Source organism: Notolepis coatsorum, assembly GCF_963971535.1.
Source record: "Notolepis coatsorum genome assembly, chromosome: 1".
Lineage (NCBI taxonomy): Eukaryota > Metazoa > Chordata > Actinopteri > Aulopiformes > Paralepididae > Notolepis > Notolepis coatsorum.
The window spans coordinates 215,693,104-215,710,603 of record NC_140165.1 but is presented as its reverse complement, the minus strand read 5'-3'; the positions used below and the strand labels follow the sequence as shown (position 1 = coordinate 215,710,603).

Genomic DNA, 17,500 nt, shown 5'->3' with positions numbered 1-17,500 from the left:
AAAGTTAACAGTTTTTTTTTTTTTGTATTTTTTTTTTTTATAATTTTTTAAACAAACACATAAACAAACATGACAACACACGATAAGATATACAAGCATTAGTTGACAGTGCACATCCAATGAAATCACCATTTAGTTAATTGTCTTATTCAAAGTTAACAGGACCAAATCATCAGTTTCTTATTTATTTATGTTTACATTTTTATTTTGTTTTCTATTTTATTTTATTTTATACATATATAGTTTTTGTTTTTTGTTTTGCATATATATATATATATTTTTTTTTCTTTTCTTTTTTATGTTTAAAATAGTACACTCATTTGAGTAGTGGAAAAGGGGTAGGATTAAATAAGTGTATACTTCTTCCTACTCCTTTTCGAACATGCAGATTGAGTTGTTTTTCTTTCTTTTTTTGTTATTGTTTGTTGTATTCATTGCATGTTCGAAATAAAGACTTCAAATCAAATCAAATCAAACCTTTATTTAGCCAGATAAAACATTGATCTGGTCCAAGAGGCCCCAACAGGAGTACTAATATACATATACACATACATATACATATACTGTACATACATACACACATATACACCAATAACAAAATAAAAACACAGTTAACACTTTGGTTGCCTTGGGTTAAATTCATGATATACCATAGGTTGCCGGCTCTATTTGTCTATGGAGAAGTACCCCTTCTTTGCATGGCTATAACTTTTTAAATTCTATTGCTACATTGCCATTATTAGGGCCCATTCAAAGTCCTATATGTATTGTTCATTGTGTAGCAACGTTAAACTTTTTCATTAACATATTCATAGTAAAGTATGGTCTAATGTATAAGTATGTTTTCATCTATTTCTGCAGCTTTCTCCAGAACGTGATCTATAGCCCCAAATGCATTATATTGATGATGCAATACAGTTTTATGGCAATCAGCGCGATATAAAAAATTCCAACTAGACGTACTTCTAGAAGTTACTACACGTCATCTGATGTTGACCGGATGGGCTAGGGGGCGTTTATAATTCCGTGGGCAGCGTTATACCAATCATCTAATGTGGGTCAAATGTTGATAATAGCAGTTAGTATCGAAGACGGTAACGTTACACGCTGAAACTCACCCCAGTCTCCGCGCGCCGTTGGGCGATCATCGTAGAGTTCAAATCTTATCATTATGGGATGTAAATTTACCCGGTCCATCTCCAGCTTGTATAATGGTATATACGTCCAAATCATGTTGTTTATCGAGTTATTGGCAATCGATCACTGTGTAGCGTGACGAGCCAGAGTCCCGGGACCTATAGCGAGTGCCTGGAAGTACTACGGACGTCTAGCACAACCTCTATGGCACATCCTGTTAAGCGATTGCGCCGATCGGCCACCAGATGGCGCTCCTGAACCGCCAGAGAGCTCAGTGGGTCCTGCTGGTGGATCTCAGGCCAGCGGAGGGGACATATGAATCCGATCGCAGATTAAGAATCATACACATAAGCAAATAAACAAACAAACAAACATATGCACAGCCTATGTACAAAAGAAATAAACAGTTAATCTCTAGTCTTTACAGTTTTCTTCAATTGCATAAACACTCAAATCAAAAGTATTACACAATTATCAAAACCTTACACTCAAGGAGCAAAACATAGGCCCAGATTTGCACCCCTATAAGCACAATGTCAGCCTCACACTTTTTGCAAAACAATACACACAGTGATTTGCAAAACACTAAACACACTTGCATTACATTAGACACAGAATGTCAAATTACCACACATCCAATCCAATCCAATCCACTTTATTTATATAGCACATTTAAAACAACAAAGTTGACCAAAGTGCTGTACAAGTCCACAAACATAGGATAAAACATAAAAATGTAATAAAAGCACATAATAAAACAGTACAATGTGTCACATAAAGAGGCCAATCTTAAAAAAACGGTTTAAAAAACAAAAGCCAGAGCAAATAAGTGTGTTTTGAGGCGTGATTTAAACACCTGCAGAGTGGGGGCCTGCCTAACATGCAGTGGCAGCTCATTCCAGAGCTTTGGGGCTGCCACTGCAAAAGCACGGTCCCCCCTAAGCTTCAGCCTGGAGTTTGGAACGGCCAAGAGGAGCTGGTCAGAGGACCTGAGGGACCTTAGAGGAACATAGGGTTCCAGCAGGTCTGAGAGGTAACCCGGTGCCAAGCCGTTCAAACATTTAAAAACAAACAGTAAAACCTTAAAATCAATCCTAAAACGCACAGGAAGCCAGTGGAGGGCAGCCAGCACAGGGGAAATGTGCTCCCGCTTTCGCGTTCCCATCAGCAGACGGGCAGCAGCGTTTTGCACCAACTGCAAACGAGAGAGGGAGGCCTGACTGACGCCCACGTACAGGGCATTACAGTAATCAAGGCGAGAGGTCATAAAAGCATGGATAACCGTTTCAAAAACGGAACGGGATAAAAAAGGTTTGACCTTGGACAGCCTCCTAAGCTGGAAAAAGCTCCTTCCCACCACAGTATTGATCTGCTTGTCCAGCACATATGAGCCAATTGGTTAAACACAGCCATCAGATGCACAAACACACCATTGCTTAATTGTAGATACACCAATCAGGTTTAAGCACTATAAAAATGCAGCAGGTGAGTTCACCTGTCTTCAACCAAAATGGAAGGAGAGTGAAGTACTGTACACAGAGAACATGAAAATATACAATACATTCACCAAACACTACACAAGACAACCAATGATGCAGACTGATGAAAATATACATTTTCTCTCCATATACCCAAATCAGTCAACATGTCAACATGGAGAATCACAACAAAAAATTCTCTTGCCAGATCCAGCTAGGCAAAGAGATAATGTCTAGTATTTTCTGTATTCTATTTAAATTCTTAAAAATTTTTGTTTTACTGTAATTTTAACCTGTACTGGATACAGTATTTTATGTGTGTCTGATATTTGCTGAGCTTACAGTGTTATGCACATAGTAGCATGAAAACTGGGACATGTTTTGTTGTGATTCTCCATGTTGAAATGTTGACTGATTTGACTGTTCTATCCAGTCCTCGACAGAATGCTGCAAGAGCTTGAGAGCAGGTTCTCATGAGTTGGATAACAATTTATGAGAGGCATACAGGCATGTTATCCAGCCTCAGACCAGTTTCTCTCAGTGGAATTGCTGCAACCCCTCGCCACACATTACAATATCCAACTACTGCCAGAAGAGATCACAGTTGCAAAGTGTTTCCTGGTCAGGACAGGGAGAGATGCAGTCCCTACTATCCAAAGTGTCTTTTCCCTCCTGGATGATGATAATAATAATAATAATAATAATAATAATAATAATAATAATAATAATAATAATAATAATAATAATAATAATAATAATAATAATAATAATAATAATAATAATAATAATAATAATAATAATAATAATAATAATAATAATAATAATAATAATAATAATAATAATAATAATAATAATAATAATAATAATAATAATAATAATAATAATAATAATAATAATAATAATAATAATAATAATAATAATAATAATAATAATAATAATAATAATAATAATAATAATAATAATAATGATAATAAACACTCAGCACATACAATGGGGATGCTGACATCTTAAAAAAAAAAAAGCTTTTTTTAAAGCTCCGGGGCTAGGAGAAAAACATCCGGGGCTAAAGCCCCGGAAGCCCAGGGCTAACAATGCCACTGCTCTACAACAGCTATTACAGTCGCTTACACCCAGGGGTGTAAAAACCCAGACATTATACTTAAGTGAAAGTATGGGTACCATCTCAAAATCGTACTCAAATAAAAGTTGAGTATCTGGCAAAAAACACACTTGAGTAAAAGTCTAAACGTTTTAAAGTATTAAAAAGTTAAAGATAGCAGGTGTTTAATCAAAGATCCCCACTTTCTAGTCTTGCACAAGGACCAATCAGCATGGGTATGGGCGGGTTAATTTTCCATTGATGGGGATTTGATTGGCTGTTTTTAAATAATGTGCGGCCGAAGGATTAATAACGTTAACGTTAGTTCGGCCAGAGAAACAAATATACGAATTAAAATAGTTGGACCTGCAAGATTTGTACTTTGTACTTTTATTATTATTCTTTTATTAACCTTTATTTACCCAGGATAGGTTCGCTGAGCACAGATGCTCTTTTTCAGGAACGCCCAGCTTCACATTCACACAGTTCCATTCACACCTGGGAGCTGCCCAGTACAACCACAGTCTGACACCATTGGCCACTGAGCAACTCCACTGGAGCAGTTGCTCACGGGCACTTCAGCGGCAGATTTTTCCTGCCGGTCCCAGGGATCGAACTGGCGACCTTCCGGTCACAAACCCGCTTCTCTAACCTTTAGGCCACCGCTGCCCCCTACTTTGTAGGTCTGCATTTTAAATGTAAGGAGTCAAATGTTTTTTTTCTCTGAAATGTAATTGAGTAAAAGTACAAGTATATAAACCTAATAATACTTGAGTAAAGTACAAATCCCCAAAAACAATACTTAATTGTAACAAAGTACAATTACTCAAGTATTTTACACCCCTGGGCTTACTGTGCTTTCTGTACTCTACTCTAGTGCAGCAGCCATAGTAGCGTGACAGAATCACCACGTAACGAATTGTATTGTAACGAAGTACAATTACTCAAGTACTTTACACCCCTGCTTGCACCTAACATTACGTTGCCATGTGTCTGATTTTAACCGGGTTCAGTTCTGTCTCAATCCTCGTTTAGATGTTCCCTATATATTGTCACGTCTCTCTCTCTCAGAAACAGGGAAGAAAAGATGCGGTCCAACAGTTCCCCAGCAAACGTTCCCTTTCTCGCCCCTCCCAGACCCCACTGCCTGACGCACTGCCAAAGCCAAACGTTCCCTTTCTCGCCCCACCCAGACCCCACTGCCCGACGCACTGCCAAAGCCGGTCCTGCCGCGGCTCGCAGCCGCTACGCCAGCCAGTGGACCCTGAACCGGCCCCACCCCACCAGCTCCTCCCACACCTTGACCACCGACTGGAGGCTGCCCACGCCCCGCGCCACGGGCTCCGTGGATAAGGAGAGCGACAGCTACAGCGTCAGTCCATCACAGGACACGGGTAAGGCCACCCGGGATGACACGGTATATATATACGTATTTACCATGTTTACAGATCGAGAAGAAGCCAGATGAGTTGTACATGGATACTGTTGTTGTTGAGTATACATTTTTGTGTGTGGGTGTTTTTTGTACCGTATTTTTCCATAATATTAGCATGTTTAGTATGTGTCTGTATTAGGGATGTCCGATATTATCGGCCTACCGATATTATCGGCCGATATCAGCATTAAAATGTGATATCGGAAAATATCGGTATCGGTTTTAAAAAAAGAAATACACTTTTTTTATTTAATTTTTTTTACATTTCTATAACCTTTATTTACCCAGGCAAGCAAGTAAGAACAAATTCTGATTTTATTTATTGTCAAAAGTATGCATATTGTTGTGTTAATTCCACAACAAGAGATATGTAATGTAATTACCTGAAATTATTACATTTTTTGGGCGGGGAAACCCTGCATATATCGGTATTGGTTGATATCGGTATCGGAAATTAAGAGTTGGACAATATCGGTATATCGGTATCGGTAAAAAAGCCAATATCGAGCATCCCTAGTCTGTATGGATGTTTTACCATACCATGCTCTGTCTGTATGCATCTACACTCACCATACAAGTAAAAAACTAAAAACTAGGGCCCTCATTTATCAATGGTGCGTAAGCACAAATATGTGCGTAAACCGTGCGTACGATCATTTCTAAGTGTGGGACTTATCAATTTGAACGTGTGCTTGACATTGTGCATATATCTACGCACAGCTCAGACCGTGCGTACCTGGCGCCCAGCGGTAGAATATGAAGACTGCACACGGAAATAAGCTTTCGTGCATTAGTTTCAACACTGGCGTGTTCGGTATGACCCGTAATTCATTATAGTTAATTGTAAAATATAGCCACATTAGTGTAATTATTGTCAAACCCTATAAATAGCATTTGGAATAGGTCTTTCCAAATGAATGCATCTTATTTATTTATCGTTGCATTTGGCTGATAAGTCATTGCCGGTGGCCGGGAGGAACGCACTAAATTGTAATGTTATTACTGGGGTATCTGTAATTAAAATATCACTTAAATGCAGGGGATCGGGGCTATCTACTGAAGCCATGGCTGATGACTCCTCTGATCAACCCCAACAGGAGCGCATCTACAACCGGGTACACTCGCGCACAAGAGTCACTGTGGAGCGTTCAATTTGCCTGCTGAAAGGTCGATGGCTCTGCCTGTCTGCATGGCACAGGGGGCACGCTGCAGTACCGGCCTGAAAAGGTTTGCCACATCGTCATGGCTTGCAGTGTGCTCCATAATCTGGCCATTAGAAATGGCATCCCGTTGCTGGAACCCCCAAGACCTGACGCATGTCAGACGTGGAACAGCCACCTCCAAAACGCCACAGCAATGCAGACAAGAGCTCATAGAGCATGTTTTATATAAATCTACCCATGCAATATATTCAGGGATTAAAGCAAAAACACTCCACTGTGTATTTTCTTATTTTAGTGTTAGTGTTTTAAGGGAACTAGATTATTTTGAACATATTTTCTATTGCCAGTTTGCTTTTACGTTTTCAATTCAATAAAACAAAAAGTTACTGACTGTTTACTGACTGTCATACAAATAATCAACCATCTACATACTGTAACTTTTCAGTGCACGTTTTTATTTACATTGTGATAACACAGTCTATTTGTGCGCTCCCGCACAGACGTGATTGAATTCAAGTTCGAGTTTGTATTGATCACATACGCAGGCACACATGGCGTAGGCTACATGGCAGTGAGATTCATTGTTCTTGTATGCTCTCGTATTATTGTTATAGGCTATTGTCAAGAAAGGAAGTACATTATTTTCAATCGTGGCTTTAATTCGTAGTCGAGAAGCAGTTTCCTAGCAGCTAAAGATACAAGGACAACAGTTAGATTAACGATCAAGTTAGTTTACTGTATGCAGGCTTTGCAGGGCTCTGTGTCTGTGCCATGCGTTGTATATGCGCAAGTTACTGTTCCATAATGTAGGATATGCTATTATATATAATTTATATAGGCTACCTAATACCGACATCAAAATAGATTGTATGCCTCTACAAATCATATTATACCAGGTAGCCAATCGAACTTTAAAAGAACGAAACGAAAAAAGGCATTCATATTCCAGCATTGTTATTATGACACCAACGCCAAACAGGTTAACGGGCTTTATTAGTATTTTGCGCTGCCCAGGCAACAATGGTCTTTAGGGAGTCGTTGATATCCAACATCACCGTGTACAAGTCCGTCAGCCTGTCGCGTATTTCTCCCGTAACACGCGTTGTGTCTTCTTGGTTCGACAGTGCGTTAAATTAGTTGGTTAGACCTCCGTGATCAATCTCGCTTTCAGTGAAGTTTCTCAGAGTTCGCTCGGCTTAGTCCATTTTTACACATCCCATGGGGGTGTTTCATTACCATATATGGATAATCGTGCACGAGCATAGACGGTAAGAACAATTGGTATTTATCAACACGGAGTGTGCGTATGACCTGTGTACGCACGGTTGATAAATCCCGATTTTTTCTGTGCGTAGAGACATTCTAAATTCCGTGCGTAGGACCAAAAATAGAACCCTTTCTACGCATTATTGATAAATGAGGGCCCAGGCATCTCATCCAATGGGTGGTTAAGGTGTTGCGTAGAAATGATGAGGAGCAACTTCCTAACCTTTTCAGATGTACGTTTTTGGGGGGGGGGGGGGTTCTTTCTCATTGTGACAATTATCATTAGAAAGTTCAGTTCCCAACATCTCTAATCCGAAAGGGCTAATGTTGATGTCCATGTTTCTATTCTCTAAAAGAAAATCTCCTTCATCTGTGCATTATATAAGATGATTTAACGTGTTTAAGATTAAGATGTTCATCAGATGCTTGGATGTTCTGTACACCGTGTAGATCCCAAATCACACATATCAATTCATGATGGGTCTTAATCTGAACCGATAGCCGCTCATAATGTTTCGTACACTCTGGTGTGAAGCACTGGTCCCTCTTGTGTTTCCTCGGAGCCGGTGCCGTACTGGTCTGTACATCCACAGCTCATGAAAGTCATTAAAGCCACGCGTCGGTTCCTCTCCTCCAGACCGCGCGCGGAGCAGCATGGTGTCGACGGAGAGCGCCTCCTCCACCTACGAGGAGCTGGCCAGGGCCTATGAGCACGCCAAGATGGAGGAGCAACTCCGCCACGCCAAGTTCACCATCACCGAGTGCTTCATCTCCGACACGTCCTCGGAGCAGATGACGGCGGGCACCAACGACTACACCGACAGCCTGACCTCCAGCACGCCCTCCGAGTCGGGGATCTGCCGCTTCACCGCCTCGCCGCCCAAACCTCAGGACGTCAGCCGGGTCATGAACATGGCTGTGCCCAAGGCCCACCGACCTGGTGAGGGAGGGGCCTGCACACACACACACACACACTATACACTGTCCTGCACACACACACACACACACTATACACTGTCCTGCACACACACACACACACTATACACACACACACACACACACACACACAATACACTGTCCTGCACACACACACACACACACACACTATACACTGTCCTGCACACACACACACACACACATACACACACACACACACACACACACTATACACTGTCCTGCACACACACACACACACACTATACACTGTCCTGCACACATACACACACACACACACACACACACACTCACACACACACACTATACACTGTCCTGCACACACACACACACTACACACACACACACACACACACACACACACACACACACACAATACACAATACACTGTCCTACACACATAGACACACACTATACAGTGGTGAAACAAGCATGTGATGCAGTATGGTGCAAACCAGGCTTAAGATCAAGTCACTGGACTGAAAGTGAATTCATCCCAACCCTGGTGCACATAGCTGTACGACACACACACACACACACACACACACACACACACACACACACACACACACTATGAGTACAGTGCATCAGCACGGCCCAAGGCCAGAGAGAAAGTCCTCCGTAAGCCTATACTAAAACTTTCATGGCCTATATTTCGCGCAGCAGAAACGCCTACAGTATTACACATTTCGATAATGTTCATGAAATATAGCTCTTCCGATAACACCCCCCCCCCCCCCCGACACGTTTTTAATCCTCTGTGAAGAGTAAATGTTATTAAAAGTAAGAAAATGGCCCGTCTCTGTGCGAGGAGGCTCAGCTCTCTTCCAGCTGCGTGTGCAGTCTGAGGGAGCCAAGTGGGTGGTGGTGCAATTCTCCCCTTTCAGCCTTGCCTCAGCTGACCTGGAGCTCCGCAGCCTCTGCCCCTCTGGTGGATGGATTGCAGTGTCTGGTACTGTGTGCCGACGGATGGCTGACCTCACGCAGACGGGAGTGGGTCCAAGGAAGCGCATACAAACAGACACGTCACACACGCACACACACACATAAACGGATCCATGTACATACAGTGTGTAAGCGCACATGTGTAAACACACTTGCACAAACTGATCTATGCACATATACAGTTTAAGTGTACAGGCACGTGTGCACATGAACACACATACACGCATGTACGCATGCACACACACACAAACCCTAACGCACATACACACCTTATCCATCATCCCCTCCAATGTCATGTTACACTATGTGTCTCTGGGGCCACTGAGGGCAGGTTGTTGGGGGTGCCTGGCAGCACGACTAGGGGACTGTGTGTGTGTGTGTGTGTGTGTGTGTGTGTGTGTGTGTGTGTGTGTGTGTCTGTATGTGTGTACAGTACAGGGATGTACCTACCAGAAGCCCCACCAGACAGGGGTGTAGACTATCAGATCCGCTGGCGGTTTGAGTTCCACGTCTCATTATCAATACATGATCCATGCATACGGTACACAGAGGCCAGCTGACTCCTGTCAGCAGCCAGCCAGCGAATGAGGGCAAGCAGAGGCTATCCGTCAACTCAATCTCAAGCTATTGTTGCGCCAGCACTTTACCGCAACAATGGAGGCCATTCAGTGTAATATTAGCCTTTGAGAAGAATGCCGTTGCGTGGCATCACCGAGCACTAACCCACGGTGTCACTTTCATTTAGCCATGCGTGGCTGGACAAGACATGAAGCTGTGGCCACTAGGGAACAATTATCCCATCCCCTAAAAGAAAAGAGCTTAAAAATGCCTGAATCTATTGCACACACCCCTTAATAAAAATCCTCATTCCCTAATTGCCCATACTTTGCACTTTTAGTAGACAGACCCCTTAAACAGGCCTTCATTTCAGTCAGGTGCCAAACATCTTAATCAGTAATGTTAGGGTGCATTAGGGAGCTTCGTTTACATTTAGGGGTTGTATTGTTTATTGTTTAAAAGGATCCCCATTAGCTGTCACCTAAGTGGTGAGCTAGTCTTCCTGGGGTCCACACAGAAAGACAACAGAAAACACAAAACATAACAACATGAGATACATATGACAATCACAATTAACAATGATAATCTAAAAACAGTGAAACATTGTAGACATCATTATCAACATCAGAATATTTTGCTCACATATTTAAGTAGTGCATTCTCAGGTGGTATTTGAAAGACACTTTACTATTCAATTTACTTATGTTCAGTGGGAAGTTATTCCAATGATTGATGGCACGATAAACAACAGTCTTCTTTAAAGCATTTGATTTTGGACGTGGTAACGTAATCTGTCCATCATCAGCTGACCTAGTAAAATAAGAATGAACCTGACAATTTGTTTGTATAAGAAAACAGGTTGAGACGAAAAGACAGTGTTCCTGAAAAATTTAACTGTGTTGAAAACCAGCCTATTCTCTACCGTTAACCATGAGAGTTGCCGGTGCATAGTGATGGTGTTTGTTCTCATGGAACAATGTAAAACTAACCTTGCAGCTCTGTTCTGGGCAGTTTGCAATTTCTTTAGTTGACCTTTGGATGCAGAGGACCATACTGGTGCACAATAATCTAGGTGACATAAAATTAAAGAGTTGTATCTGGTTCTTAAGGGTACAATTCTGGGGGTTTTCCCCTTGATATTACTTATTTACACATACACTTCTACTTAACTTCTTTCCTAGTGAATCACTGGGGGCCATTAACATTGCATTGGTTTTGTGTCTAACTAGCTGGAGCTGCAGGTATTCAGTATGAAGAACAGCATGGATTGTGCTGAGAAAGGAATCATTGATCATTGATGAGTAGGAAATACAGCTAGGAGTCCAAAATTCAGTTTCTGTCGAGGTGTCCACTGTTTATAGTCAGTTGTATTGTGACATCATGACATGCTCACAGAAAAACAATGAAAAAGTCAGTGGTTCTCAAAGTCGGGTCCTTAGAGACTTGGATCCGAACCATAGTATAATTAGGCCAAAAAACACATGCTTTGAACTTACACTTTAAGGTATGTTAACAAACACTGGGAACAATACTGGTAATATCCCTTGCATGCAACGTCAAAAGCCATGTCCATAAAAGCATGGATCCCCACAAAAAAAACAAGGCACTCCGTTTGCAGGTACAGAATTTAAAAAGCTATTTTATTGCAGCGGCTGCATAGTTAAAAACAGTGACCAACGCACAGACTTGATCAATACTTTTGAATTCAGCAAAAGTTAGCCCAATGAGAGAATATATAAGAGTGACTATTCTGATCGTACGCTGTACTTTCTCCATGGGTATCTCCTCAATGACAGTATAGACACAGTTGTGAAATTCTGGACTTAAATAAGTAGTTCCAGCCTCTAGATGTCAATAGAGCACCAAAACAATGTGTGTTTATAGGCTGAAATGCCATTATGTGACGTTTGACTGATTTCAGTAGGCATTGCAGATCAAATATGACTCAAGATCTAGCAATATCATATCAATCTTATTGCTAAAATGTTGTCAGAAACATATCTTATGTTCAACTTTGGATTCGAAAGCGAACAAGCCTGTTATGGTGGGGTAGGAGTGTTGGACTCATGTGCAGAGTAGAACAGAGGAGGCAGAATGCGATGGTGCTATTTCACAATAACAATGTCCTTTATTGAGCACAACGGAGCATAACACGAAAAAACTTGAAAAGGCGAGACAACTCAGTGTCCACAATTCACTAAACGAGAATACACTTTAAATAGTACTACATGAATACAATAATGTCAAGCATGATACCGACCGCGGAATCAAAGTTAGCCTCCAAGTGGGAGCGATAACACATGCTTCAGGAAGGTACTCACGTATGGTTCAGTGAAGAACTGACAATGAGAGAATACAACAGGTGAGCATTATGAAGGAGAGTCAACTACACACAGCAGGCGTTAATTAGCAATCAGGACAAATTAGAAGAGAGGAAAGGAGAGGCAGTTAAATCATTTTGTGTCCTGTACTGTGCAGGACAGTGATGCAACAGTAGCAGGACAGTGGATCACAGTGATGTAGCAGGACAGTGCATCACAGTGATGTAGCAGGACAGTACATCACAGTGATGTAGCAGGACAGTACATCACAGTGATGTAGCAGGACAGTGATGTAGCATCACAGTGATGTAGCAGGACAGTGATGTAGCATCACAGTGATGTAGCAGGACAGTGATGTAGCATCACAGTGATGTAGCAGGACAGTGATGTAGCATCACAGTGATGTAGCAGGACAGTGATGTAGCAGGACAGTGATGTAGCATCACAGTGATGTAGCAGGACAGTGCATCACAGTGATGTAGCAGGACAGTGATGTAGCATCACAGTGATGTAGCAGGACAGTGATGTAGCAGGACAGTGATGTAGCATCACAGTGATGTAGCAGGACAGTGATGTAGCAGGACAGTGATGTAGCAGGACAGTACATCACAGTGATGTAGCAGGACAGTGATGTAGCAGGACAGTACATCACAGTGATGTAGCAGGACAGTGATGTAGCAAGACAGTACATCACAGTGATGTAGCAGGACAGTGATGTAGCAGGACAGTACATCACAGTGATGTAGCAGGACAGTGATGTAGCAGGACAGTGATGTAGCAGGACAGTACATCACAGTGATGTAGCAGGACAGTGATGTAGCAGGACAGTGATGTAGCAGGACAGTACATCACAGTGATGTAGCAGGACAGTGATGTAGCAGGACAGTACATCACAGTGATGTAGCAGGACAGTGATGTAGCAGGACAGTGATGTAGCAGGACAGTACATCACAGTGATGTAGCAGGACAGTGATGTAGCAGGACAGTACATCACAGTGATGTAGCAGGACAGTGATGTAGCAGGACAGTTAAAGGTGTATTCCACCCAAATGGTTAGCAGGACAGTGCAGGACAGTGCATCACAGTGATGCAACAGTAGCATGGCAGTGGACAGTGGTAAAATGGCTGCAGGACAGTTAAAGGTGTATTCCACCCAAATAGTGTTAAAGGTTATAACCCAAATGTGTCTTCCCCGAATGATTTTAAAGGTGTATTCCACCCAAATTGTTTTAAAGGTTATAATACAGTAGCAGGACAGTGGATCACAGTGATGCAACAGTAGCAGGACAGTTAAAGGTGTATTCCACCCAAATGGTTAGCAGGACAGCCCCATCACAATGTGCAGGAGGTGTGTACAGTAGCAGTACAGTAGGTGTACAGTAGCAGTACAGTAGGTGTACAGTAGCAGTACAGTAGGTGTACAGTAGCAGTACAGTAGCAGTACAGTAGGTGTACAGTCGCAGGACAGTTAAAGGTGTATTCCACCCAAATGGTTAGCAGGACAGTACATCACAGTGATGCAACAGTAGCAGGACAGTTAAAGGTGTATTCCACCCAAATGGTTAGCAGGACAGTGGATCACAGTGATGCACCAGTAGCAGGACAGTTAAAGGTGTATTCCACCCAAATGGTTTTAAAGGTTCTAATACCAAAATGTGTCTCCCCTGAATCATTTTAAAGGTGTATTCCACCCAAATGGTTTTAAAGGTTCTAATACCAAAATGTGTCTTCCCTGAATCATTTTAAAGGTGTATTCCACCCAAATGGTTTTAAAGGTTCTAATACCCAAATGTGTATATAGGAAAGGGTGAAATACTCCAGGGTGGCGCTAGTACTTTTATTCCTAAGTGAGAGCAAAAGCCCAAACGTTACACAAGCCATCATCTTCTTGGACAATGGGTGCAGAGAACCACAGACTGCCAATGGCAAAGTAGGGAGGGGATACATCGCACAATAATGCACTGTGCAAATGTTGACTCCCAGAAAGGTCCAGAGCACAGCAAAATAGAAAGAAAGAAAATCCAGTCAAAGGGAGGGGTCTGTGCAGATAAACACACCCCCACACACTTGTAGTGGGTCTTAAGTGATGACTGAGAGGGATTATTGCCTTATCTCCACTAGCCAGGTTTAGCCATGCTGTGGCCTGTCTGGCACACAGTGAGCATCTCCATTGTCTTTACAACCTGGCCAGATCTGGCTGGACCCCAGCTGAGACAGCCACCTTTCACGACCTGGCCAGACCTGGCCAAAGCTGGCTGGGACTGTATCATCATCTTTTAGTTTGTGTACAACAGTTGGTGGTGTGAATTTTGAAAGCTTGCCTAGCAACCGGCAAGTTTACAAGAAACGCAATGCAACCATACCATACCATGCTAGACCATGGCTAGCCCCAGCCAGGCTGAACATAGCTAATGGAGACAAGGCATTATGTTTGTATACATTATTTATCAATTTTTTTATTCTCATTATACCTTTAATCAACGACAGAACTGCTCAGGTGGGGGTCACAGAGATATAATCTTATCAAATGGGGATCAGCTGCCTTACTCTGTCTTAATTTGGGGGTCCTTGACACAAAAAGGGTTGAGGGGAATAAGGAATAGTCAGATTCACACATGAGTTTGGTCACAGGGCCCAATAGACACAGCAGTGGCAAACCGGGGCCTGGTTTCCCAAAGCCCTAGTAGCCCTATAAAGTTCTTTAACGTTAAAAACACCATACTGTTACACTTCATTTAGGAGAGCCTCTGGAATGTTGAAGTGTCAGTATTACCGATTGGAAATAGCAATGCAGCATGGATTAGGTCTACACACTGAAAACAGTTAGGGGAGACTGAGAGCTGACGGAGACTCATCCATCAACTGTTTCCCATTTCCAACAATATCACCCTAGGATTGATATTTCGTCATTTGATACTGGCAATCCTGTAATCCGGTTTTTGGAACCCACAATTATAAGCGCAGCACTGCCATTTCCAACCCATAATCAGGGGCGTAGCTGGGGGGGGGTAGCTTAGGATGATTCCAAGGGCCCAGCACTTACTAGACATCACTCAGGTGTATTATTGATGCTCTCATTGATACTATGTTTGTTTCTGAAGTGTGTGTGTGTGTGTGTGTGTGTGTGTGTGTGTGTGTGTGTGTGTGTGTGTGTGTGTGTGTGTGTGTGTGTGTGTGTGTGTGTGTGTGTGTGTGTGTGTGTGTGTGTGTGTGTGTGTGTGTGTGTGTGTGAGATATATAGAGAGAGAGGGGGGGCTTTGTTAGACTATTGCATTGGTCCATTCATTGAAGATGAACGCAATGCGACATCCTTTACTAGGCTCACCCACCAACAGTGCTGATCCGAATGTATAGGTAAAAACCATATTATGCGTTTTCATCAATAAAAAAATTGCCCCAAAAAAAATCCTCTTGCGCGCTAACTCGCGCTCGCATTCACTGGGGGCCTACAAATACATTCTTTCATGGGGCCCAGAATCTGGAGCTACACCCCTGCCCATAATACATACACACAGTACGTGTTCACCGGAGGCTCTGCAAAATGAGAGGCATACTGTTTTGTGGTGTTGCCTTCCTCCTTTAAGTCTGAAAAGGTTTCTCTCACTGACATACTTTCACATCCTCTGCAATCTTATAGTATGTGTGTAGTACATACAGTAGTACTACTCAGTGTGTGTAGTACATACAGTAGTACTACTCAGTGTGTATAGTACATACAGTAGTACTACTCAGTGTGTAGTACATACAGTAGTACTACTCAGTGTGTATAGTACATACAGTAGTACTACTCAGTGTGTATAGTACATACAGTAGTACTACTCAGTGTGTATAGTACATACTGTAGTACTACTCAGTGTGTATAGTACATACAGTAGTACTACTCAGTGTGTATAGTACATACAGTAGTACTACTCAGTGTGTATAGTACATACAGTAGTACTACTCAGTGTGTATAGTACATACAGTAGTACTACTCAGTGTGTATAGTACATACAGTAGTACTACTCAGTGTGTATAGTACATACAGTAGTACTACTCAGTGTGTATAGTACATACAGTAGTAGTACTCAGTGTGTATAGTACATACAGTAGTACTACTCAGTGTGTATAGTACATACAGTAGTACTACTCAGTGTGTATAGTACATACAGTAGTACTACTCAGTGTGTATAGTACATACAGTAGTAGTACTCAGTGTGTATAGTACATACAGTAGTACTACTCAGTGTGTATAGTACCATAGGCGGAGTTTGAACTTGACGCCAGGGGGTGCGACTGCTTGGCGAACTATAAAAAAATTTTTTGACCTTTATTTTATTATTTTAGCGTTTTTACAATGCCCTAACCCCTAATTTTTTATTTTATTTAGGTAGTACAGCAGCACACACACACACTCACACACACAGCACTACGGGGGATCATTTTTAACTGACTTAGGCTCTAATTATTATTATTCATAGAGACTCTCGAGCAATAATAATTATTACAGCCTCCATTTTTCGTGGACGAAAAATATACCAGGCTATAGATATCAATTTTCCCGAAATAACGCTACCTGCCTCGACAAAATTCGTGCATTGGTTATCCAGATACATTAATTATCATCTCAGAATAAGTGGCTTTGTATCGCGCTGCTGCTGCTGCTGCTGCTGGCCGCGCGTTGCCGTTAACCCTTTCACTGCCACACTACAGAAGGTTCGCCTTATAATGTGACATGATTACTACTATAAAATGAATGTATTGTAAAACAAAACATAATAGAATTCAGATTTGTTTCTCACAATTATTATAATTTTATTAAAATAAAAATAATCTTGATTTAAAAAAAAAAAAAAAAAAAAAAAAAAAAAAGGCAATTTCACCCCCGGCCACCAGGGGGTGCAATGCACCCCCTGAACCCCCATAAACTCCGCCCATGTATAGTACATACAGTAGTAGTACTCAGTGTGTATAGTACATACAGTAGTAGTACTACTGGAAACATATGGAGGATGTTAGAAAGCATGAAGGATGTTATGAAGCATAGGAAGGGTGATATGAAGCATAGGAAGGTGCTATGAAGCATAGGAAGAGTGATAGGAAGCATAGGGAGGATGTTAGGAAGCATAGGAAGGATGTTAGGAAGCATAGGAAGGGTGATAGGA

At 41.8% G+C, this 17,500-nt stretch overlaps 1 protein-coding gene across 1 annotated transcript in view; it reads left to right on the top strand.

The window, feature by feature from the left end:
- Positions 1-17,500, top strand: part of dscamb (Down syndrome cell adhesion molecule b) — a gene marked incomplete at both ends in the record, with an annotated part of 450,395 nt that overhangs the window by 427,630 nt on the left and 5,265 nt on the right. Inside the window, 2 exon segments of the mRNA XM_084312177.1 lie at positions 4,908-5,108; positions 8,216-8,518. Of these exon segments, the coding sequence (XP_084168303.1) occupies positions 4,908-5,108; positions 8,216-8,518 (504 nt within the window).